Source organism: Chinchilla lanigera, unplaced genomic scaffold (assembly GCF_000276665.1).
Source record: "Chinchilla lanigera isolate Chin_1 unplaced genomic scaffold, ChiLan1.0 scaffold00036, whole genome shotgun sequence".
Taxonomy (NCBI): domain Eukaryota; kingdom Metazoa; phylum Chordata; class Mammalia; order Rodentia; family Chinchillidae; genus Chinchilla; species Chinchilla lanigera.
The window spans coordinates 5,881,709-5,907,454 of NW_004955437.1; the positions used below are offsets into that span (position 1 = coordinate 5,881,709).

Below are 25,746 nucleotides of genomic sequence, written 5' to 3' on the forward strand. Positions count from 1 at the left end.
AAAAAAAAAAAAAAAAAAAAAGACAAGACACTCTATATTTTTTCCTAACAAAAGAAGGCAGCTTCAGGATCAAGACATTTGCAAGCAACAAGATTGGGCTTAAAATTTAATAAGATTGTTTTTCACTGTGTTTATTTTTGAGATTACTTTCTATTTAAGGCAAATGATATTGATATCCTATTGAGACAAGTGATAAGGTTTATTTTTTTAAATTAAGTTTATTGGGCCAGGCCTGGTGGCACACACCTATAATCTTAGCACTCAGGAGGCTGAGGCAGGAGGACTGTTTCAAGTTCAAGGCAAACCTAGGCTACACAGTAAGTTTAAGGCCAGCTTGAGCTACATAGTGAGACCCTGTCTCAAAAAGACAAAAAAAAAAGTTTATTGGTACATTTTAGATCTAGGTATGGCGGGTGTGGTGGCACACACCTGTAATCCCAGCACTTGGGAGGCTACAGCAGGAGGATCCTTGCAAGTTCAAGACCAGCCTGGGCTACAAAGTAAACTCAAAGCCAGCCTGAACTGCATAGCAAGACCCTGTCTCAAAAAGACAAAAATAAATAAATAAATAAATAAATAAGTAAATATCACCTTCATCATAAGGAATTGGTAGGTAAGGTTTATTTTTAAAAATAAATCTGAGTGGGCCGGGGATATAGCTCAGCAGTACAAGCACCTGCCTGGCAAGTGCAAGGGCCTGCCCGGTACCAAAAAAAAAAAGATAAAAATCTGAGTAATGAAAATGAGTATTTTTAAAAATATACTTAGTAAGTCATAGTGTAAATATGGCAAAAACGGAGGCTAAGGCAGAACGATCATTGTGAGTTTGAGGCCAGCCTGGACTACCAAGTGAGCCCAAGGCCAGCCTGAACTGCACAGCCAGACCCTGTCTCAAAAAGACAAAAAAAAAAAGGCAAAAATGTACAAAAACGGCCTATGGCTGAAGTTTGGGAGACACTAGATAAAGCCACTGAGAAGAGAGGCCTAGTCCTAAGATCACGTACATCACCCAGGTTTTCCAGAACTTCTCTCTCTGTCCCCAGTCCACTCCCCTTCCCCTTGGGCCCTGGGGCCTTTATTCCGGTACCAGGAAGCGTCTGATGGGGACAGTCCTATCGTGTAGGGTGACAGGAAACGGACTGGAACCCACGGAGTACCAGCACCATTCACACGCCTCACTGCGCCCCCCGCAACAAGGCAGGGCCACGCGAGCGTGCAAGCACAGCTCCGCCACACAAGCTAAGCCCGCTGTCCAAACGGCAGAGCTGCGTGGTCCACTACCCTGGTCCACATTCAATGGTCCAATACCTGCTGTAAAGGACAGTTCTGATTATTCACATGGGTAAATACAGTCTGGTCACTTCGCCAGCTCCTCAAAATGCCCTCAGTATGAAAACTGAAAAAGGGGGTAAGTTATCACTAAGGACCATCAGTCTATTAGGTCATACACCTATGATCCCAGCCATGTGAGAGGCTGAGACAGGAGAATCTCGTATTTGAGGCCAGCCTGAGCAACTTAGTGAGAAACTGTCTTAAAAAACAAAAAGGGCTGGGGATGTAGCTCAGTTGTAGATCGTCCCTGGGCTCAACCCTCAGCACTAGAAAAAAAGACAAGAAAGGAAGGCACTAAAGCATTACTTTCAAACAGCAGCCTGACACAGAGAAAAGGAAAATACATCAGAGGAAAGACAGAAGCACACAGAATTCAAGGACACTGCTCATATAGGATAGAAACAAGTTACAACTCTCCACCCAGTACGCTAGCAACAAGTTAAAGAAACAGTCTCTTCAGGGCTGAGCAGGTACAGAGAGCAGTTTTCGGATACTGCCGGGCCAGGGTGCCGTGGGGGAGAGGGGGGCGTGTACCATCCTCCGAGCAATCCTGCAGCATCCACGAGCCTTAGAATGGTTCATTATCTCTTTAGACCATGAAAAAAGAAAACCAGATGCAGATAAACAAAGATGATCTAAAACAGTTTAAAAAGTAACTACTCCTAGCTGGGCATGGTACACACCTATAATCCCAGAATTTGGGAGGCTGAGGCAGGAGGTTCGCTACAAGTTTGAGGCCAGCCTGGGCTACACAGTGAGTTTAAGGCCAACCTGAATGGCATAGTGAAACCTTGTCTCAAAAAAAAAAAAAAGTAACCACTCTTATTTTGGTTAAAAATTGCAAACAAAGTAAACATCTAGAAATTAGAAATGATTAGGTAAATGAGAAATGCTACACTGCTGTAAAAATCCTGTTCTGTTTGATCCAGCTGAGTCGGTCCTGGGTATATTCTGAAAGGTCTAGAGATATCCGATGACAGTGGCCCGTGTTTATGGCAGGCTAATTCACAACAGTGGAACTCGGAAAGAGCCTCAGTGACTATCAATGCACGAACAGGGAAAGCAAAGGCACCATTAAACGCAATGGATCATAACTCAGCCAGAAAGAAGAATGCAGTCACGTCACCTGCAAGCAAATGGGTGGAACCTGACACCAGCCTGCTAAGTGAAGTAAGTCAGACACAGCAAGGTAAATACCGGATGGTTTCCAGCACTTGGTAGGCAGAGGCAGGAGGATCACCGTGAGTTTGAGGCCAGTCTGGGCTAACCCAGCGAACTCAAGGCCAGCCTGAGCTACATAGGGAGACCCTGTCTGAGGAAAACAAAACAAAAGACACACACACACACACACACACACACACACACTGGAAGTTTCAAGGACTCTCAAACCAAGAATCAAGAAGCTCAGTATGAGGGCTGGAGGTGTGGCTCGGGGGGAGAGCACTTGCCTTGCACGCTTGGCCCCTGGGTTCCACCCCACAAACAGCAAGAAAAAACCCTGGAGTCAGCAGAGGGGTTGGTGGGCTCAGAGGTGTTTGCTACATTTTTCTTTATAGCTTTTTATGCATTTGAATATTTCATTTTTTTTAAATGTGAGGCAGGGTCTCGCTATGCAGCAGCGGAGGGTGCGGGCGGGTGGGCAGGCATGGCGGGGGAGGCGGGGGTCGGTTGTTCCCATCAGGCCTGCCTGCCCCAGGGCCACAGGGACTCTCAGCACTCTTGGGAGAAAGGCAAGTTCAAAAGAGGTGGAGGCCGGGGAGGATCCGCCAGCAGCAGGGAAGAGGAGCCGCTGACAGCACACCCGGCGGCAGGTGGCCACACGCCGCAGGCAGCCCGGCCGGTTTGCGCGGCCGGGACACTTGCTACTCAGAGCACTGAGTGTCAGGCCTGGGAAGCTGCGTGGGTGGAAGGAGCTGCGTCCAGGGACGAGGCCCTCAGAGAGAAGCGTCTCCCCTCCTAGCGGCCGCCAAGAGCTAGTCCGGGTGACGCCAGCTGGGGCGTCTGAGACGTTAAGCATCTGCCCAAGGTCACTGAGCCAGTGAAAGGAGATACAAGAAGTCCAGGTGACCAAAGCTCAGAGGCGCGATAAACTGCTCTTCTGAATGAGACCTGGTGACGGATATTTTTAAAAGGAGTGGCGACAGGTGGTCCTAGTGAGGAGCGCAGACGTTCATCACCTGCCCAGGTACACGCCTCTAGCTGCCGTGTTCTGGGAGGCTGAGGCAGAAGAGCAGCCATTGGAGCCCAGCCCGGGCAATTTAAGGATTTAGCAAGACCCTGCCTCAAACAAAAAATAAATGAAATTAAAAGGGCTGGGGATATACCCCGGTGTACAGGCCCTGGGTTCAATCAAGCATACTACTGGAAAAAAAATCAATCATTCTATAATATAATAAAACTAAACTCTCTCACTGACAAGGTTATACAACTCACTTTTTTTTTTTTTGAGATAGGGTCTCACTAGGTAGCCCAGGCTGAACTCACTAGGTAGCCCAGGCTGGCCTCGATGTCACAGTGAGCTTCTTGCCTCGGCCTCCCGAGTGCTGGGATTGTAGGCGTGTGCCACTGCGCCTGGCTATTTTTTGATGACGTACTTGTACAGATTTGTGAGGATGTTTAGTAGCATTTTTAGAAAAATGCTTAATTCTATTTAATTTTTTATTGAGATAGGGTCTCGCAAAGTAGAGTAAGACTTGCTTTGAACTCACTACGTAGACCAGGCTGGCCTCGAACTCATGGCGATCCTCCCGCCTCAGCCTCTAGAGTGCTGGAATTACAGGCACGCGCCACCACACCCAGCCTTACTAAACACTATTTAGTAAGTGATGTGAAACAACTGGAAAAACTTAGCAATATTCAAATAAATCTAGTTATTTAGTAACTAGTGTGGCTTCATGTGAGCTAGTTTTCTAACTTGGAGGCGAGACTATCACACTTCCCATCCATTCAGAAGCCTGTCACACCAGTGAGTGGCCAGGAGCACTGCTCAGCAATGAGACCAGTTTCATCAGAGTGATAAAAATTATCGCAGGCGATATTCTCACTAATAGTAATAATCTGGCAAACTGAAGTCAATACACACAGACAGGGAATGACTTAGGGTGCCCACGCAGTTAGATAATTGAGGACCCGGCGTCCAGGCCTCCGCTGTGACGGGGATCAGCTGCACGGGAATTAATGCCAGCCCCAAGTGGAACGATAATCATGCAGCGGAGGAAGCAATAAAAACGTCCCAACAAAGGCACTAAAGTAAGGGCCATAAATGCTTTATAGCAGCAATCTGGAATTGTAAAATGGTCTGGTGCAGACCTAGACATTACCCCACATTGTCGATTCTGAGGAGCATTAATACCAAACCCCTGCGTAGGTGAAAGAGAGGAGCAATTAATTCAGGGACAGATTCCTCCCGCCTGCAAAGCTTAGCCACGACTTCTACTGCAAGTGCTGCTGCCGCGCTGGGGCGCTGGGGCTCGCGCCTTTCACAGTGAAAAAACAAAGGTGAGAAAGTTACCTTGGCTGTTTGGGACCTGACATTCCTGAAGAAGCGCCCTGAAGGAGAAAGCAGGGCGACTCTGTGGAGGACAGGTGCAGACAAACAACGTGGGATGGGACCCTACTGGCTCACCAGGGGTGGAGGGGGTGGGGGTGGCTCACGTGTTAACCACGTGTTGGACTGGAGATATAGCTCAGCAGCTCAGCACCTGCCTAATAAATGCAAGATCCTGAGTTCATTTCCCGTACAAAAAAAAACTGAACCAAAAAACTGCCCGGTGTGGTGGTACACACTTATAATCCCAGTACTCAGGAGGCTGAGGCAGGAGGATCATTGCAAGTTTGAGGCCAGCCTGGGCTACAAAGTGAGTTCAAGACCAGCCTGAACTGCATAGTGAGACCCTGTCTCAAAATAGACAAAAAAAAGAAAAGTTAACTGCGTATGTGAGTGCAAATATAAAACGTGCTAGGGTAGGATTTATTAGCAGTCAGCAACTCCTGGTTGGGATCAGAATGCTTCTGGCCACAAGTATTTAAGCTTCTGATGCTTAAATAATAAAGACCATTGCATCAGGCCTGTGGGAGGTGTCACACAATCTCTGACCTGTCCCTCAGGATGACAGTGAGCTGCCGCAGCTCACAGTAACTCCCTTTCATGTTACCACACTCAAAAACAAAGCAAACTGAGTGTAGGGGTCCACGCCTGTAAGCCCAGTGCTTGAGAGGCTGAGGCAGGAGGATCCCAAGTTTGAGATCAGCCTGGGCTACACAGTGAGTTCAAAGTCAGCCTAAATTATTTAACAAAACCCTTTCTCAAAGAAAAAGGAAAAAAGCAGGAAAGAGGTAGTGGTTGCAAAACAGACACTTCGTTACAGAATGAGCTCTGAAGAAAGGCAAATCTTCCCACAAGGCCTGCCTCAGAGTTCCTTCAGGTCCGGCCCACCAGAACCAGCAAGGCAGGCCCCCACCACATCACAGGGGTGACCAAGGTCTGTGAGAAGCAGCCGAAACCAGCCCCAACACCTGCCCTTACAGCACCGCCACGCACTCAGCATCCGAATAAAACAACAGCTCCTGTGCAAGGCAAAAGCAGGCCCAGACTGTCCGGGAGGCCCAGGGGTGCCTGCTGCGCCGGCCAACAGACCAGAGTCTACACTCAGCAAAACAGGACGGGGGCTGCAGCGCGGCTCGTCGCAGCAGCAGTGCTTGCCCAGCGCACGGGAAGCCCTGGGTTCAACCCCTAGTACCACAAACAAAACAAAAGGCCAAAGAACACAGCGTATTGGTGAGTTAGGGTTTACATGTGAAGCGTCCCCCGAAGACTCACGGACAGAGACCCTGGGCCCCACGCTGGTGTGCACAGGTCTGGGGCTAAGAGGGGGCTGATCAGCAGGCGTCTGCCTTCATCAGTGGATTCCCGCTCTGATGGCCACGCCTACCTGAATGGGCTGCCAGCGGGCAGGGCCCTGCGGGAGGAAGCAGGGCCCTGGGAACAGGTGTGTGCAGGGCTCTTTCCTTTCCTCTCTACCTCCTGGCTGCAGGAGGTGAGAACCTCTCCTATGTTATGCCTCAGTGCTTTTCTGCCTTACCACAGCCTGAAGGTAGTGCAGCTGACCATGGACTGCAACCTCTGAAGCCGTGAGCCAAGGTAACATTACATAATGGCTGCATCACAGATATCACAGAAAGGGGCTCCCCTTGAGAAGAGCTAACACGAGGTACAAACTAAGGAGCATGAAATTGAGAAGCGTGCTGTTTAAGTGAAGAAGATTTCCATTCCTTCATTCTGTGAGGATGTCCTCAGGGCCCACAATGCACCATGTGCTCTTCTAGGTGCTAAGGGAAGGAGTGCTAAACAAAACAAGGCACTCTAGCCGAGCAGGCAGGCGCAGCCTGTAATCCCAGACACCTGGGAGGCTGAGGCCCTGAGCCCAGGAGTTCAAGGCCAGCCTGGCAACACAGTGGGAACCCACCTCAGTAAGACGAAACAGAACAAAACACAGCCAAGTCCCAGCCCCCAAGAAACTTATGCTCTAGTGGCTTCTCACCTAAAGATTATGCATCTTACAGAAGAGAACAGCAGTCATGCTTCTGCAGTAATTCAGAAGACACAAAGACCAGATTCGGAGAATGATAAAAGGACACTGCACTCGGCTGTTATTTAAAAGATTCAAATACTAACAATGGAAGAATGAAGACCTATCACATACAGCTACAAGTTCCCTATGATGAACGTGATCATTACGTATGTCACATATGCACTCCTACAAATTTTTAAAATAAAAATAAAATTTAAAAAAAGGACAAAAAAAATACTAACAAGGCATATTTGCTCTAGCATTTTTCTAGATATTCAAAATATTTTCATTATCTTCTTTCTTTTTTTAAGCAACTTTCTTTATTCAGAGCAGTTGAAGGGTCACAGCAAAATCGAGAGGAAGGCACAGGAGCTCTCCCATAGGCCCCTCCCCTGCACACGCGCAGCCTCCCAGCTGACTCCCCACCGCACACTGACAGGCGCAGGCCGACAGGCCACGCCCGAGGTCACAGACCTCACTGTGTTCCCGCTGGATGTCCCCTGTCTGATGGGCTGGACAAACACAGAAGGACACGAACCCAGCACTACAGACGGTATCTACACTAAAAGCCCTCTTGCTGCTCTCAAGCCCCAGCAATCCGACCCTCTCCCCGTCTCCGCAGGCCTCCCTTCCCACAACGGTACACAGCTGCAATCAAAATCACACGTGATCCGGGTTTCCCCATCAGCTGTGAAGGAGGAGAGGGCAGCTGTTATTACACAGCTCCGGGAGACTGAAAACTGAGGTTTCCCCTCCCAGATCTTTTGGTGTTTGTTACAAACTACAGCTTTCCCCAAAACAAGTCTAAGATTAAACATGCCCAAAGAGCCAGGTGTGGTGAACAACAATGACAGCAACAAGAAAGCACACCAAAGAAACTCTAGAAGGGGATCAGCCTCCTCATTGAAAGTCACCAGGGCGGAGCGATAGCCCACGGGAGAAAGATGTGCTAAAGTGACCCCCGGGGCCGGGTGCACACCCACACATCTTAGATTGAACCACAGTCACTGCGGTTTGAAAATAACTTAGTAGAGCTTCACCAAAGAAATAGCTTCCAGGCAGCTTCTACGTGCGCGTGCGGCCCAGGATTTCCTGGGTGTGTCAGAGGGAGAGAGGCTGAAGAGAGTGCCGTCCTTCCTACTCAGCAGCAATGAGCCCCAGAGACCGGATGTCCAGCTGGGAGATGGGGAGGAGATCACCTGGATTCAGAGATAATATTTAAGCCAAAAAGACATTTTGATGCCAGGTTTGGTGGTACATGCCTATAATATAACCACCCTGGAGGCTGAGGCAGGAGGGTTCCGGGTTCAGGCAACTGAGGAACTTAGTGAGACCCCGCCATATGATAAAAAAAAATTTTTAAGGGGCAGAAGATATGGCCCTAGCTTCAATCCTCAGTACTACCAAACAAAAACAAAAACAAAACACTTTTAAAAAGAGCTCTCCCAGTTAGTATTGGACCATCTGAAGGTAAAATAATTACTCACTTTCTGGTCCAAAATAGGGCAGAGGAGACAGTGCAGCGGTTAAAAAAAAAAAAAAAAACCAACTGATGGATGGAAGGAAAAATGCCCTGACTTACTTTTTGCTGAGTCGAGGGTCCAGAGGAGGGTGTTGTGCTCCATACACAGGCTGGATACTGAAATCGAGAAAAAAAGAAAGAAACAAGACGTTAGGAAACTGAATACACTTTCTGAGTACGATCCACGTACAAAACTGGATGGGGCACTGAAAAGCAGGTGACCCCCAAGAACGACTCTGCCCGAGCCACGCCCGCAGCAACCTGCCCTTTACAACAAGGGCCCCGTGAGGGTCGGTCTCCGTGGGGCGCTGCCAGTGCCTCCCCCACCGCCCGGCCCAAAGATGGAGGCGGCAGGCTTGGAACGCCGCTCGAGCACCCAGCACCCCTGTGAACACGCACCAGACGATCCGACGCCTTTGAACTGAGTTCTCATCCCTACAGCGGGAACAGCGCCTCCCAGAGACCCTGGGCATGGGACAGAGAAGCACGAGACGTGTCCAGGGCACCGCTACCCGAGGAGCCCACGCCGCGTCACGTGTGAGGTGACAGGACAGCTTCCCGAACCCTAGGGAGGGTGAAGTGTGCACAGCCCCCCAATATCTCACAAGAAATACCTACACCCCTACAGAGAGCCCTCCCGGTCCTCGGCGCGGCCCAGGAAGTTATATCTGTAGTCCTAAGGAAAGTTACAGGAATTCGAGCGAGTTAATTCCAGTCTACCACTTCCAGTGCCACCCACGGTGACAGTAAGGACACTAAGGCATATTTGCAGTTGTGGGGAGCCAAGGGGTCCTAACTCCAGCCATGATGATGGCCATCAGGAGCAAAGGCCTCGACCCGAGGCCGAACCCGGGTTTTATTAATTTGTGAGGATGGGAGTGGCTTGAGGGTGAGTGACTGTGAGAAACTGAGGAAGCAGGTGAGTGCTGTGAGCTGGGTAGGTAGGAGGCCTGAAATCCCCTCTGCAAATGCAGAGAGGAGGATCTGCAGAAAGAGTAACCTGCGTGACACAACTGAGATAGTATCTAGTGTTTTGGGGTCGGTGCTTCAGCTCCGATGCGTAATCTTTCAAGCCCCGGGAAGTCACAGCCTGTATCCTGAGGCTGAGGCTCCATCCCAGCGACAGCGTGGAGCACTGGCTCTTCATCCCATCTTGTCCCGGCTCACACAGGAAAGAACAGGTGGGGGTCCGGGGAAACACCTGCTGTCTTCAAGGATGACCATCAGCACCTCGGCAGGACCGATGGGCATGGCTTAAAGCCAGTCAAAGGGATAAGGAAGAGTCCCAGCCAGCTCTGCACACACCAGTGCAAGGAAACAGGGTTGGGGTCAGCCATGATGGAGACCATTGCTCCTCCTGCGAGGAGAGCCGCCCAGGTGGTCCACCACACTCCCGTGTACTGGGAACATGCAGGACACTTTTCAAAGCATGGAGGTTCCTCTCCACCCCAACCCAGAACTAATTCAGTTCCCCCTCAACAGTATAAATAGAGAAATAAACTGCAATCTGCTCACGTAGAGGAGTACTACACAGCAGTGACAACGGATAAAAGGGCTGCGGGTAACCACGTGGCTCTGTCTCCCAAACATCATGCGACGCAAAGGACTGAATCTGCTCAGAGTCAACGCCACGCTGCAAAAGTAACTGCCCTGGCGAGGGCTGCGTGCAGAGCATTAGTCACACCACAGAGCAGACAAGGGTGGTTAACAGAGGATGTGGCCATGAAATAGAGACCTAAGTATATTTTAAGACAGAAACAAGGGGCCAAGGATTTAGCTCAGCGGCACAGTACCTGACGAGCAAGCGAGAGGTCGTGAGTTCGATCCCCGGTACCGGAAAGAAAGAAAAAAAAAAAGACAGAAACAAAAACTAAGGCAAATAAATAAGCCAGTAAAGGCTGATGGGGAGCAGGAGCAGGAAATGTAAGTAATATTAGTAATATTTTCATCATTGCTCATAGCAGGGAATCAATAAATATTGTCTGGAGAAATAGACTGTAATTTTTTTTGAGGGGGGTCGTTTTGCTATGTCGTTCAGGCTGACCTTCAACTCACCATGATTCTCCTTCCTCAGCCACCCCAGTGTTAGGGTTACTGACGTACGCTGTCACACTCGGCTGAAGAAATATACCACAAGTGATAAGCACAGCCATTAGAACAAAGAGATACACACCTATAATCCCACTCCTCTGAGAAACTGAGGCAGCAGAGTCACAAGTTTGAGCCCAATCTCAGCCGTTTACCAATTTAGTGAGACCCTGTCTCAACATTTAAAAGTTTTAAAAAGGCTGGTTATGTAGCTTAGCGCAAAGGCCCTAGGTTCCATTCCCAATACCATTAAAAAAAAAAAAAAAAAAAAGACAAATTATTAGAACAATCCTCCCCCCAAAATATGTACAGTCCATGCCATGGAAGATTGTTTTAATAAAATATTTTTTAAGAAAAATATTGAAAGCCTGGCACAGTGGTGCACTCCTGTAATAATCCCAGTTACTCAGAAAGTTGAGGCAGAAGAATCCCAAGTTCAAGTCCAGCCTCAGCAATTTAGCAAGACCTTATCTCAGACTAAAATTTAAAAAAGGGCTGGGGGTTGCCATGCGTGGTGGCGCATGCCTGTAATCCCAGCACTCAGGAGGCTGAGGCAGGAGAATTGTTGGGAGTTCGAGGCCAGCTCGGGCTACAAAGTGAGCTCAGGGCCAACCTGAGCTGCATAGCGAGACCCTGTCTCAAAAGAACAACAACAAAAAAAAGGTGCAGCTCAGTGTTAAAGCACTTGCATAGCAGGCACGAGCCCCTGGGTTTGATCCCCAACACTGTAAATAAATAAATAACTATATCTTTTTAAAAGGATGAGGCACAACATAAACTATTAACTGAAACAAGGTGCAAAAACTGTATGCATCTGACGCTACGTTTGCAAAAACCTTTAACACATATTTCCACACTTTCGGACGAGGAGGGTGCTGCGGTGTCGGCATCAGGGCCAGGACACTGGTGGTTTGGAAGAGGAGCCAGAGGACCGGAGCACAAGGGGCCGAGACTCAGTTTCCACTGCCGACTCCGCTGACCTCCTCATTAGCATAACGCACAAGTGTCACCTTTGTAAGAAGTAAGTGAAGCGGTCTGAGGAGCTGCAGGATGGAACGGCGCGATGTGCCAAGAGCCTTTTGCACAGCTCTGCTGGGGCAAACGCTCCACAGGGGCGGGGAGCCAGGCAGGCTGGCAAACATCGGCCCGCACCGGCTCACGGTGCAGAGAGCGCGGCTCCCCTGCTCTCCGCTCTCGGATTTATAATGTCAGGCCTTGCGCAACGCTTAGAAAACAGAACAAGTTGCCAAGTGCGGTTTCGCTCCACAGAAGCGATCCTGGCAAGGCAGGCGACACAAGCGCCGTCACCCTGCTCGCCGTGAGGAGCTCAGAGGGCACCTTCCTGGGTGTGATCATCAGCCGTGGTCGCCGTACCTCCTGTAGGCTCCAACAATCCCCAGGCCTCTCTGGGAGGCTCCCAGGCGATCTGTGAACAAACCGCTGCACAGCCTACTAGAGAAACAAACTCTGAAAAGCAAACCGTACTACTTGAATGTGTTTTAAAAGTTTCCTAGGCAGAGTGAACAGGCGAAAAAAAAAACAAGAAGAATGAAAGAGTAAAGGAAAGGTTTGGCTTAGAGAGAGACAACTCAAACAACACAATTAAAGCACAACCAACCAAATAACCCACAAGGGCCACTGACTTGCACTGTAGTATTTATAAATACACTAAGATGAGTACACAAACTCTCCAAGTCCACGGCCATCTTCTTTTTTTTGAGACCGTCTCCCTACGTAGTTCAGGCAGGCTTTGAACTCTCTGGGATCTTCCTGCCTCAGCCTCCAGCATGCTGGAGTTACAGGCGTGCACCATCACACTTGGCTGCCATCTTTTTAATAAAACATAAAATCAAGGGGAAAATACTCCAGAGAGGTCTCAACAGACCAGTTTGGTTAGTTGACTGGCCAAAAAAATAAGAGAGACTCCTGAGATCTCCGGAAAGAGTATGCCACCTGCCAGTAATCCATGCGGACAAAAAGCAAACCTAATTGTGCAGGCTTCCGGGGCAGAGGGCATCAATTCCCCAGGAAAGGGATCTTCACATCGCAGTCCACTATTTTTCAGAGAGGTCAGCCCGATGTGCTGGTGCAGCCGAAAGGGGAAGATAAACGATGGTCCTCTGCAGACATATCCGAGCCCAAACTGAATTTGTTAGCATATTCCTGAACTACACGGTGACGGCGCTGAACCCGGAACACGCTGTGTAATAACTCAGTTTACTGCCGCTCAAAAAGGACAGGCAAGAAGTTAGGAAAAGAAGGGAAACCAAGGTGATCAGAGGCTAAGTGAAGACAGGAGAGCCTGAGGCACAAGGTGCCCGCGCCCACAGGCGCGCCCAGAGGCTCTGATCGCCTCTCAGCCCCGCCTCCTGCTCACAGCACGGCAGGGCCGACAGCCCTGCCCCCGCAGACGCACCCTCTCAGTAAGCCGCCCAGGCTCCAGCCCTCCCTGGGGTGCCTTCCTATTCCCACATCCCTTTTCAAAAGTGCGTCTGCCCCTCGGCACTCCCTCAAACTCTCCACTCCCAGCCAGACTCTTCCCATCCCTACGTCCACATCCACGGGCCCACACCTTCTCTGAGACCCTCACAGACATAAATCAAGGTTTATATATATTTTTAATAAGCTAGATTTTTAAAACATGAACTAGACTTAGTAGTGTAAAGAACACTCAGATAAGTGTTCAACATCTAGTTTAAAAATAAGACATTCGGCCAGGTGTGATGGCGCATGCATGTGATCCCAGGACTCGGGAGGCTGAGACAGGAGGATCACCAAGAGTTCAAGCTGGGCGTGGTGGCATATGCCCGTAATCCCAGCACTTAGGAGACTGAGGCAGGAGGACTGTCACAAGTTCAAGGCCAGTTTGGGCAACATAGTAAGTTCAAGACCAATCTGAACTGCATGGTGAGACCCTATCTCAAAAAGACAAAAAAAAAAAAAACTATTTTACTGAATGGGGCATTTCTGACACTTATGTTTGTTTTTGTTTTCCGCGTATGTATCCCTGAATAATATACAATATTGTTTCGCATTTTAAAAACTTTATATAAATATCACACTGACTTATTTGGATTATAATCATAATCTATTTTAAATTGCTATTTTAAATATTACTTAGTTTCATGACTGGCCATCTGATCTCTAACAAAAGGTATGTTTTTTGGTTTTGGGGTGTTTTTCTGAGACAGACAGAGTCTTGCTACATAGTCTAGGCTGATCTTGAACTCACTATGTAGCCCAAGGTGGCCGCGAACTTGTGGCGATCCTCCTGCCTCAGCCTCCCGAGGGCTGGGATTTCAAGAGTGAGTCATCAGGCCCAGCCAGTTTCTAATATATCCTTATTTGGGTGGACACATAGTGAGTGTAGGGTGCCTTGGGATACAGTGTGACATCTCACCACATGCCCATAACCCACCTACGCTGCGTTTGTTTCACAGCTGGTCAAATTCAGGCCTCACGAAGGCCAGGCAGACACCCTACCATTCGGCTCCACCCGGCTCTGTACACATCTGTGTGCTGCTCACTTATTTAGCTCAGCAACCTGTTTTCACCCAGCACTACTTTGAGGTTTTTCTGATTACAGAAGCAACATACGCTTAGTGGAAAGTGGATCGCACAGAGCGTCCCCACTAGAGGAAGCTGCGGGCCACGCAGATTTTCGGCTTCTGGGAAGCTGTCTTTCCCCGCAGTGCCCTGGCCCCTGGCAGAGAGCAGCGCACACCGCGGGCAGGTCACGCTTGCTGAGTGACTCCGAAGCCACAGCTACAGACTGTTGAGGCCAACTCCCGTCTCGCTGGGCTCGGGGCAGCGCAGCCGCACCGGGCCGAGCTGCCGCGGAGACCAACCAGCCCCGCAGAACGTCCTGCCCCGTTGCGACACAGCAAAACCTTGGGCAGGAAACATCAACAGGTGTTTGGCATGGACAGAGGAGCTAAAGCAAACAGGAGAATAGAGCTATCCGGCTTAAATGCCAAGTGTGCTGGCAACGGATTCAGGTTCACACTCACACGCTGCGGAAGGCTTCCAGGACTGGGGATCTGTTCTGTCTCAGCGATAATTAAGGACCTTCCACTCACGTACTGTATCAGGAGAAATATTTCCAAGCCAAAGATGTGGTGCAAGGCACCTGCCCAGACAGCCAGGGACCTTTACCCTGAATAGTCTACTACTAGATTAAGCTATGATGGTGACCAAACGACAGAGGCAGCTTCAGCTGAAAACACACGGGTGCCTACATCATTCAAGAGCAGCCACTTGCTGGGCGTGGTGGTGCACACCTATAATCCCAGCACTCGGGAGGCTGAGGCAGGAGGATCGTGGCAAGTTCAAGACCAGCCTGGGCTACAAAGTGAGCTCAAGGCCAGCCTGACTGCATAGCAAGACCCTGTCTCCAAAATGACAAAAGAAAAAAAAATAAAGATCAGCCACTTTCCTGGACTTTTTTTTTTTCTAGCTGTCCCCAGGGTGGAGCCTCGGACCCTGGCACACACTAGGCAAATGCTCTACCACTAAGCTACACCTACCCGTCAACTTAATTAATAAGACTTCTTTGACTTTGGTATTACACCCTGAGCCCAGGCTGCAGTCCCAACACTTCAGAAGGCTGCGGCAGGAGGATCGCAAGTTTGAACCCAGCCTGGGCAACTTAGCAAGACTGTCTCAAATTAAAAAATAAAAAGGGCTAGAGATAAGTTTAGTGCAAAGGCCCTGGGGTCAATCCCCAGAACCAGAAAATATTCCTACTACTACCACTACTATTAATAATAATAATAACAATAATAATAAAAGCCACTATGCTTGCAAAGAGGGAAAAGCCCTTCCTAGTGACAAAGAATGGCGGAAGGAGCTCAGCTGGTATCTGCTTCTCGCCAGAAGTGTCCGCACCCTGGGACTGGATAGGCTGCAGCAACCGGGGACTTTTAAGCCTAGCAGAGGCTGAAGGAAAGGAAGGGAGTGGTGGGAAGAGCGCTGGACCAAGAGTCAAGAGGCGTGCAGTGGCTCGGGCCAGGTCACTGCCCCACCGGCCTCGGCTTCAGCTCAGCAATCGTAGCCTCCGAGTGCTAACACAGAGCAATTTCACAATCCTGCCGTGCTCCCCGGGCCAGCCAGTCGCTAAACAGTAACACGGCCCCATGCCAGCCGGTGCCCACAGATCTACTCCTGCGTCAGGCCCACAGATGTGCTGGACAGAAGTACCACCCACCTGATCAGAAGCTTTAGTACAACTTCACAGCCGACAGGGCCTCAGAGCTCACTTAACCCGAGCCTCTCATTTCATAGGTAAGGAAACTGAGCAGGAAGTAGTTAAGTACTTTGCCCTAAAACTTGGCTTTTGCCAGGTGCAGTAGAACCCCACCTATAACCCCAGCACTGGGAAGGCTGAAGCAGGAGAACTGAGAGTTCGAGGGCAGCCTGTGTGACTTAGCAAAACCCTGTTTAAAAAAAAGCCAGGTGTGGTGGCTCACACTTGTATCCCCGCACTCGGGAGGCTGAGGCAGGAGGGTCGCTCTGAGTTTATTTTGGCTTTTCCTTCGCAGACACCACCACAGCCCACCTGATCAGATCCCCTAAGTGGGGAGCCTGGAAGTGATGGCTAGAAGAACTTGCCATCAAGTGGATGGACGAACTTGGCTCCTTTTTCTTCCAACTCCCTGAAGCGAATGATTCACCAAACCCTGCCGACCAAATGACCCCCACGTCCACGGCACCGCCCTCTCTCCAGCCCGGGCTTCTCAGGACAGAGCGCAGGGCCTCCCAGCTCGCCTCCCACACGCACTCCCAAAGCACATCGCTGGAGGGCTCTGGGCATTGGGAACTGGCGATGTGTGTGGAGGTTGATTGTCCTTCCTGGCCTGTCGAGGGGTCAGGGTGTTAGATGTCCTGCCGCCACCGGAGGGCACCGTGGCAAGCCGTGTTCCTCAGCGCAGCCGGCATGGCTTCTTTTCCCAGTCCTGGGGCCTGAGCCCAGGGTTCTGTGGTGCTGGGCTGGTGCTCTACCCGCGAGAGACACCCCAGCCCCAGAAAGATGTATCTTATTAAAGCACATGTGCCTGGCAAGCAGGAGGCCCTGACTTCGATTCCCGGTACCAAAACAAAACAAAAAAATAAAAGCACATCCGACATGGCACACCCCGCCAATTTTCTACTCGCGTTCTGCCACACTAAGCTTAGGATCAGGCAGAACCGGGCACGGGCTGCAGCTCAACATAAGAGCACCTGCCAAGCTCCTCAGCTCCGCAAACCACTCGCTCGCTCAGCGGTCCCCCACGTGGCTCCCTCTCCAACCACAGAGGCCCGGAGACTTAGGACACGGCGATTTTACTCTAACGGCAAATAGGAAGCTTGCAGCAGGGCTGCAAGAGCGGCAAGGAGGAGGCTGCGGCGCGCGCCCAGGCCAGGGGGGCCTCGGCTGCCCGAGAGCGCAGCGGCAGGGGTGGAGCCGGTGAGCGCTGGGGCCGCGACCCGCTGCTCCCACCCACTGCGGACCGGTGGTGCACAGAGAGGAGGACCGGCGGGCGGAGTCCGAGAGGCCTAGCAGACCAGGAAGCCACGCACTCCGGGTCGGGACCCCGAGGCAAAGGCTTCGGTGCCCCTCCGTCCCACTCAGGCCTTCTCTGGGCTGCTTGGAAGCCGCCGAAGTGGCGCCGGGCGACGCGTGGCGCAGTGAGCCCGCAGGTGACTCGCTGAGGGTCGCGTCACTGCTCAGCATCACAGTCCTCAGCATCGCAGAGCCCCCGACGGACACAGGCGCCCGTGGGCCGGCACTGCCGGGCGCCAGACACGCTCACCGAAGCCCTTCTACTCCAGCTGCAGTAACTGCCGTCTCAGGACAGCGACACCGCTTCTCGGCAGGGCTGCGCGCGCTCTCACGTCAGCCTCGTCGGGGCCCTGGGGGTGGGTCTGTGCCCCTTCCATTTACAGACAAAGAGGCTGAGGCACGGAGGGGTTAATCAGCATCCCCAAAGCCAGCTGGAAAGTGGCAGAGCTGATCTGAGCCTAGGCAGTCGGGTGTCAGCATCTGCATTGGTAACCAGGAAGGTACATGCTGACCCCACCCTCCCATGTATCAACAGGATGGCCATTCAGTGTATGGGGCTCTTTCTTTTTTTTTTTTGTCTTTTTGAGACAGGGTCTCACTATGCAGTTCAGGCTGGCCTTGAACTCATTTTGTAGCCCAGGCTGGCCTCGAACTCGCAACGATCCTCCTGCCTCAGCCTCCAAAGTTCTGGGATTACAGGTGTGTGTGCCACCACCATGCCTGGCTTTTTTTTGTTTTGTTTTCTGGAGACAGGGTCTGTTTTCTGTTTTTTTGAGGCTGGCCTCGAACTTACTATATACATCCCAGTCTGGCCGCGAACTAGCGGCGATCCTCCTGCCTCAGCCTCCCGAGTCCTGGGATTCCAGGATACATCCAGCTGTATGGGGCTCTTGTGAATAACTGGGAGAACTTTAGAAGATGTTTCTGTCCATCAGGTTATCACAGGGACTCACCAGTGCCGGTCCTACTCAGAAGAACAGACAACATCTCCACACAAAAACCATCCTATGACGGTTTATTACTCACAGTAGCCAAAAGGTGGAATCAACCCAAATGTCCACCCGCGGAAGACCGGATACAAAAAGCGGTGTGTCTACACAATGGACCCTCTGCCGTGGAAGGAAATAAAGTACTGACACATGCTTCAACGTGGACGAGCCTAGAAACTGTCGTTAGGAAAAGAAGCCAGGTACAAAAGGCCTGGCATCCCTCATTAATAGGAAATGTGCACAGTAGGGAAATCCACAGGAACAGAAAGCGGATTAGCAGTTGCCAGGCTCTGGAGGAGGCAGGAAGGGGAAGCGGCTGCTCCTGAGTACACAGGGCTGTTCTCCACGGCTAAAAACGTTCTGACACTAGTGGTAACGGCTGGACAAAACCATCTACACTTTATCCTAAGGGCCACTGAACTGTATACTTTAAAGAGGTGAATTTTATGGTATGTGAATTATACATAAATGACATTTTTTTTAGTGGTACTACTGGTGATTGAACCCAGGGTCTTCCCACCAAGCCACAACCCCAGCCCTTCTTTTTGTTTTGTTGAAACAGGATCTCCCTAGGTAGTTTTGGCTGGCCTTAAACTCACTATGGAGCCCAGGCTGGCCTCAAACTTGCGGTGATCCTCCTGCCTCAGCCTCCAGAGTGCTAGGACTGTAGGAGTGTGCCACTACGCCTGGCTATCATTGTTATTTTTAAAAAAAGAATGATTCATTTTGAACTTGGCTATTTATTTAATAAAATTCCTGTTTTTTGTCACTGTGGTTGCTGGATCATAATTAAAGAAACTGAAAGTAACATGCCTTCACTTTTGATTTTTTTCTTTTCACTTTGCAAAGAAATTTCACTTTTAGGTTGCCCTGAATCTGGCACATGGGCATTTTGTCATTTCCCTACAAAGAAGGAAGTTTTTCTTCTCTAAGACTAAGAGTTCAGGCACAGAAGTTCTGTTGGAAATGCCTTAACCTTTTTTGTGTGTGGTTTTGTTTTTTTAGACAGGGTCTTGCTATGTAGCTTAGACTGGCCTTGAGTTCACTCTGTAGTCCAGGCTGGCCTCAAACTCATAGTGATCCTCCTGCCTCAGCCTCCCAAGTGCTGGGATTATAGGCATGCACCACCACGCCCAGCTAACATTTTCTTTAAACCGAAGCACCTTTGTATCTAAAAGGACCCCAGGTTTCTCCCATAGTCAGGAGCTCCTGGGGCTTCTCTGCTAAAGCACACAGCTGAACAATATTTCTTTTCAACAAGCAAGGTAATAAAAACTCTTATGAACTGTGGCAGTATTTTCATACCTTAAGAATAAATGAGACAACTAGTACTGGGATAAAGATCTGGGAAACAGCCTTTACTTGCTCTAATAATAACAGTAATCTTAATAATTACTATTTATTGAGCAACCATAATGGCTAAATAAACACTCTGCTAGGTTCTTTACCAGTAGGTATTGCATTTTGTCGTGACAGTAACTCTCAGGAAAGCACCCTTATTCCTCATTTCATAGATGAGGAAACTGAGGCCGAGAGAGAGGTTAGGTCGGCTACTGGTCCATGGTCACGCAGGTAAAAGAGCCCAAAGAATAACCCAAGTCTCTCCAAACTCGGAAGTTCTCCTTTATCCCTCTACAGTCTTCCAGTGAAAAAGAAAGCCAAGGTCTTGAAGCAATTGAAAAGACCCCTCTTCCTGTCTCACAAAAGCAGTGCTGTATTTCTTCTCCTGCCCCTGTAGGCCCGCAGAAGAAACACAGAAAGCCAAAGACAGAAAACACAACCAGCACTCAGAAGGCACAGGTGAAGCCGGGCCTGCTAGCACACATCTGTGATCCCAGCTGTCCGGAGGCTGAGGCAAGAGGATCTCCACAAGTTCAAGGCCAGCAGGACTACACTGCAAGACCCTGTCTCAATTAGCAAGGAAAGAGGAAGAGAGAAAGGAGGAAGGGAGGGAGGCAGGCACAGACGACCAGGCCATGCCTCACCTCTCCTCTATGGCTCCTGACAGAACCGTTTCCCCATTGATTCTGATTATGATCTTAGGATGTCAAAACTTCACGATCTCTCTACAGAAAACCCCAGAAAAAGCAGTTAGCCCAACTGGATGGCTCGCTAGACCAGGAAGGAAAATGAATCAGATGGCAGGAAGTGGGGTGTAGGGTGCTTTATCTGAAAGCACAGAACAACGTTAGCACTTATATTAACACTAATTCTACAGCGCTTTTATCTGAGCTATCTTTGCGCTCCCTTTTTATTTTAGATTCTTTGAGACAGGGTCTCCCTATGTAGCTCAGGTTGGCCTGGAACTCACTATTAGGCCAGGCTGGCTTCGAACTTGTGGTGATCCTCCTACCTCAGCCTCCCAAGCGCAGGTGTGTGCCTGGCAGCTACCCCTTTTATTTTAATATGTTTTACTAAAAGCTGATTCCCACCTTATTCTCCATCTTTCTTAGAGAAAAGCAAACAAGGGGCTGGGGATTTAGCTCAGCGGCAAAAGCGCCTGCCTGGCAAGTGCAAGGTCGTGAGTTCGGTTCCCGGTACCGGAGAAAAACCAAAAAAAAAAAAAGAGAAAAGCAAACAAAGGATTAAGCCCATAAGGAAAAGACCTAAATCAATGAGGAACGTGGCATGTGTGGACATAACCAAACGTGAGTTCTATTGCTAAGTAGTCTGCGGCTGGCAGAAATCTGGAACTCATGACTGAAACACACTCCCTTTACTTCTCAGGACTCTGCCTAAAACAAATTGAAACTGCAACAACAGCACATTGACGGCTGGCTGGACATCGCTAAGAGTGTCCACCTACACCGGAAAGCCGAGAAAAGCAAAAGATCCGCTCTCCCACCGAAAGGGGAAAAACTCCGGTGCATGTGCACAAAAAGAGCAGGGGAGGGAGAGCTGACTTTGGGTGGCCGGAATGCACAGAAAATGCTCAAGGGTTCTGTGGTCATCCTGCAAGGATTCCTCATGGAAAGGCCAACTCCGGATAAAGTAGGAGCAGGCTGGAGAGCTGCTCTTCGCCCGCTCACAACCCCGCGGGCAACCCCAGGGCCGCCGCCACACCCCTCGGAGCCCGGACTGAGGTTCCTGCGCGCTGACCCGCGGCGCCGGGCCACCACCTCTGCTGCGTGCGGCAGCGCTGTCTAGAGTGGGGAGCGGGTCTGGGGCGGGCGCTCCGAGGCCGGGACCCGCACGGGCTCCGCACCGGACCCCGCGGCCCCGGGGGTCCGGCCGCCTCCCCGCAGGGGTCACCTCGCGGGACCTCCGCCCCCCGACCCGCTCTGCACCCCACACCCAGTCCTCTCCCCTCCGCTTGACAGCTGCCCAGCCGCCGCCGGGCCGCCCACCTCGCGCAGCCCGCGTCCTCCCAAACCAGTCTCCCAGCCTCGGCGGCGCCCCGGGCCCGCGGGATTTCGGGATCGCAACCCGCCGAGGTTCCGTCCGAACCCCTCTGCCCCTGGGCGTCCCGACCTCACCTCCCCGGCAGCTTGGCGCTCCTCTTCCAAAACTGCTTGCTGTTCTCGGCGGCCATGGCGCTGGCCCGGGGAAGGCCTGGTAGTCGGGCCAGCGGGGTGCCCGGCCAGAGGGCCCCCCACCACCCCACAATCTGAGGGCCAACCCAGGCCGCTTCCCCGCCGCCGGTCACCCGCTTCCAGCTCCTGGGGTCGCCATCTTGGATGTGGGCACCCCCCCACCCAGCGCCGCTGCCATTGGTGGGCTCCTCAGGCCGGGGACGGGAGGACCAATCAGCAGCCGGAATCCTGCAGGCCGCTGAAGCCCAACGGCAGCGTAAGGGCTGGGCACACAGGTGGACCGGGAAGGCGGAGCTTGGATAACCTGGGGGCGGAGCTAAAAGTTCCTCCTGCAGAAAGGGACAAAACAGGTAAAGAAGGGGACGTAAGGTAAGAAGAATAGAGACTGTGTTCTTTGAGGCAACTGAGGGTTCTGCCTGTAATATCTTTTGGAAGGAGAGAAAAAATATATATATATATCTTTGACTAAAAGGAAGGGCTTTTATGATAAGTGTGGCCCATTTTTAACATCTCGCTGTTAAAATGACACTGGTTATTACCCTCCCCATCTTCTTTCCCATAGGATCCCAATTTTAAATTTTTCCTGCGAAGGAAGGTTGGTAGGGCTCCCATAGACCAGGGTTGGTAACTGTTCCTTTTTTTTTTTTTTTTCCCCGGTAGTGGGAATCGAACTCACAACGTTGCGCTTGCCAGGCAGGTACTGTGCCACTGAGCTAAATCCTCAGCCCCTGATAACTGTTCCATATCTAACGGTTGGTTCGTCTGATTTTCCCTCCCCTTGGGCTGGGATGTGGTAAGAGCAAAAGATTTGTGTTGTGAGTGAAATTCAAACGACGAAAAATCCCTGTTTCTATCTACTTTCTGACCTGGATGCTGAAAAACAGTGTTTAGAAAATGTTCTTAAGCCAGGCATGCTGGTGCACACCTGTAATCCCAGCACTCGGGAGGCTGAGGCAGGAGGATCATTGCGAGTTCAAGACCAGCCTGAGCTACAAAGTGAGTTCAAGACCAGTCTGAACTGCATAGCGAAACCCTGTCTCAAAAAGACAAAAAAAAAAGAAAGAAAGAAAGAAAGAAAATGTTGTTATTTTTTCCAACCAATTCAGATTACCAAGTATCATTTCTTTGTTTTATTTTTGGGTTTTCTGAGACAGGGTCTCTCTGTGTAGTTCAGGCTGGTCTCCAACTTGTGGCGATCCTCCTACCAGCTTTCTAGGGTGCTGGGGTTTCAGCCGTGCGCGACCATGAACTTTTTTTTTTTTTTTTTTTTGAGAACATAGAATACATCTATGGCATATACCACAAAGATTAAGGATATGCCCCTCCCCTATATCCTTAATCGCCCTTATTCGTCTATTATAAATCTTTCACCTTTGAATTTACTGTCAACCTAATTTTGACTCGCAGTGAGATCTAATATTAGCATTTGGAATCCACTGACGTCTTGTCAGTGATCCATGGTTTCTGTGGTTGTAGTCTGTTATAATCTGGCAGAGAGGGACAGTACTTGATGGCGCAGACCAGTTTCTGTCCCAGCAAAGGAGAGAAGAGGTAGGAGGCTGATCGACCCCACCCACTTCCGGTTTGGGGCTCGCTCACATCTTTCCGCATATTAGGGAATATTTAATGGTCTCCTGTCTAAAGAAGGATTCTTTTTGTTTTGTTTTGTTTTTTTCCGGCACCGGGAATCGAACTCACGACCTTGCGCTTGCCAGGCAGGCGCTGTGCCGCTGAGCTAAATCCCCAGCCCCCAGAAGGATTCTTTTATGTGCCTCCAATTTGGCATCCTTGTACATGGACATTACCCCCAATTTCAAGCTCCTTTTGTGCCCTGTTTTCAAAACCACAAGACTGTAGGAAAATGGCCGTTGTGTTCTGAATCTTTCATGGTTTCACAGACTTTACCTCGTCTTCTTTAGGGGCATTTAACCCATCAAACAAAAGCCCCTCTGTCCTTTTCATCATTTTCCCTGCCCGATTCCTCTTTTGTGTGGGAGACCCACTGAGCCTTCAGAGAGGTGTCCTGATGTTGCTTTGAAGATATTTCTGTCTTTATTCTGGATCACCAGGCCCTTTGGACTTTGGACAAGCTGGAGTCTTGAAGGAATCATTGGCGTGGACTTTTTTTTTTTTTTTGTCTTTTTGAGACGGGGTCTGGCTATGCAGTTCAGGCTGGCCTTGAGCTCACTTTGTAGCCCAGGCTGGCCTCAAACTTGCAGCGATTCTCCTGCCTCAGCCTCCTGAGTCCACTGTTTCAACATTTAGATTCCAGTCTTCAGTGGCAACACGCAGTTTTCACTGTTTTGTAGCTGTTATCTGCATTGTCATCCTGTGTGTGAGCTGCCTGACACTTGGCCACGTGGAAAACACTTGTCACTTTCCACTTGCTCACCGAGCTTTAGAAGCACTCCTAAAGCCGGCGTGGTAGCGCACGCCTGTAATCCCAGCACTAGGGAGGGTGAGGCAGGAGGATTGTGGTGAGTTTAAGGACCATCTGGGCTACATAGTGAGACCCTGTCTCAAAAAAAAAAACAAACAAACAGAAAATCATGTATGAAATGTTAAATACCGCAGCTTCCCAGGAGGTGTACCTAACATTGCTTTACTCAGAGTAGCCCTATTACAGTGGGGCCTCAGTTCACAAACTTAATTCTTGCCACCATTCGAGTTTGTGAACCGAGGCACTGCTGTATTCTCACACTTTGATTTCTCATTTTTCACTTTTATGTTTTGTCTTTTTGAGACAGACCTCATGATGCAGTTCAGACTGGCCTTGAGCTACTTTGTGGCCCAGGCTGGTCTCGAACTCACAGTGATCCTCCTGCCTCAGCCTCCTGAGTGCTGGGATTACAGGCATGTGTCACCACACCCAGCTATCTTTTTTTTTTTTTTTTTTGGTACCGGGATTCGAACTCAGGACTTCGTGCTTGCCAGGCAGGCACTGTACCACTGTACCGTACCCCCAGCCCTCCACTCAAAATTAAAAAAAATTCAGTCACTTGGCGATAACTTTTTAAATGGTATACTATTTAAATAGTATAAATAACTAGTATAAATAACTTTTTAAGTAGTATTTCTTGGTAGAGAAGCCAAGATGGTTGGACCCTATCTTACTACCCTAAACCCCCTAAGCAGAACCAACCACATCCCTATCACTGATTCTGTTAGGCCTCGCTGCTGCCATTCTTACTCCTTTGCTGCCTGTTCCCCACCCAGTAGCCACGAAGAGCATTATTAAAACACAGTTTGTACCCTGTCACTCCTTGCCTCAAAACCTTTTGATGGCTCCCACCACATTTGCCATAAAACCTTAGCTTCTTAAAGACCTTGCCAGGGATGGTGGAGCCGGTCTATAATCCCAGCACTTGGGAGGCTGAGGCAGGAAGATCTCGGTGAATTGGAGGCCAGGCTGGGCTCCATAGAAGACCTTGTCTCAAAAAACAGACCTCGTGTGTTTTGGTCGCCCTCACCTCTCCAGGCTCAGCCCATCTCTGCACTGCTTTGCCTCCCCTCCCACCACACCCTTCAGTCCTTGTGCTGCCCCTCAAACACTCCAAACACCTGCCCACGCCAGGGCCTTTGCCTCAGCCACTTCATCTGCCTGGAACTCCCTCCAAATTCTCTGCTTGGCTGGCTCCCTCATTTCACCCCCAAATGTCCTCAGCTTGGGGAGGCTGCCCTAACCCCCCACTTTAAAGAGTAGATGCCCCACTTTATTTTTCTTTATGGTGGCATCACACACGTCATGCTGTGTCCTCGCATGCTGTCCATCTCTGTCCCTGAGGATAGGAACTGCACCAGGACAGGGACTTGGTTTGTCCTGCTTGCAGCTGTATCCCCAGCACTTCAAATAGAACCCCACACATAATAGGTACTCGATAAATATTTACTAGCCAGGCATGGTGGCCCATACCTGTAATCCCAGCACTCAGGAGGCTGAGGCAGGAGGATTGCTTCCAGTTTGAGGCCAGCCTGGGCTACAAAGTGAGCTCAAGGCCAGCCTGAGCTGCATAGTGAGACCCTGTCTCAAAAAAGATATATAGGGCTGGGGATTTAGCTCCTCGGCACAGCACCTACCCAGCAAGCGCAAGCTTGTGAGTTCAATCCCTGGTACCAGAAAAAAAAAATCAAAAAAAACAAAAAGAAAAAAAAAGAAAAAAGAGGGAACCAG

At 50.1% G+C, this 25,746-nt stretch overlaps 2 protein-coding genes across 4 annotated transcripts in view; one reads left to right on the forward strand and one right to left on the reverse strand.

Moving 5' to 3' along the window:
• Positions 1–21,605, reverse strand: part of Tbc1d22b (TBC1 domain family, member 22B) — a 59,393-nt gene extending 37,788 nt beyond the window's left edge. For both annotated transcript variants that reach the window (XM_005389622.2, XM_013517043.1), the window contains exons 1-2: positions 21,519–21,605; positions 8,485–8,541 (exon numbers count right to left, since the gene is read on the reverse strand). In XM_005389622.2, coding sequence (XP_005389679.1) covers positions 8,485–8,541; positions 21,519–21,574 — 113 coding nt within the window. In that variant the 5' untranslated portion in view covers positions 21,575–21,605. The remainder of the gene's footprint in view (positions 1–8,484; positions 8,542–21,518) is intronic.
• Positions 21,606–21,840: 235 nt separating this feature from the next.
• The window catches only part of LOC106149133 (transmembrane protein 217-like), a 21,911-nt gene continuing 18,005 nt past the window's right edge, over positions 21,841–25,746 (forward strand). Inside the window, exon 1 of one of the 2 annotated variants that reach the window (XM_013517045.1) lies at positions 21,841–21,925. The gene's annotated coding sequence lies outside the window, so the exon portion shown is untranslated. Of the gene's footprint in view, positions 21,945–25,746 lie in introns of both variants that reach the window. The other variant, XM_013517046.1, reaches the window with a different exon arrangement.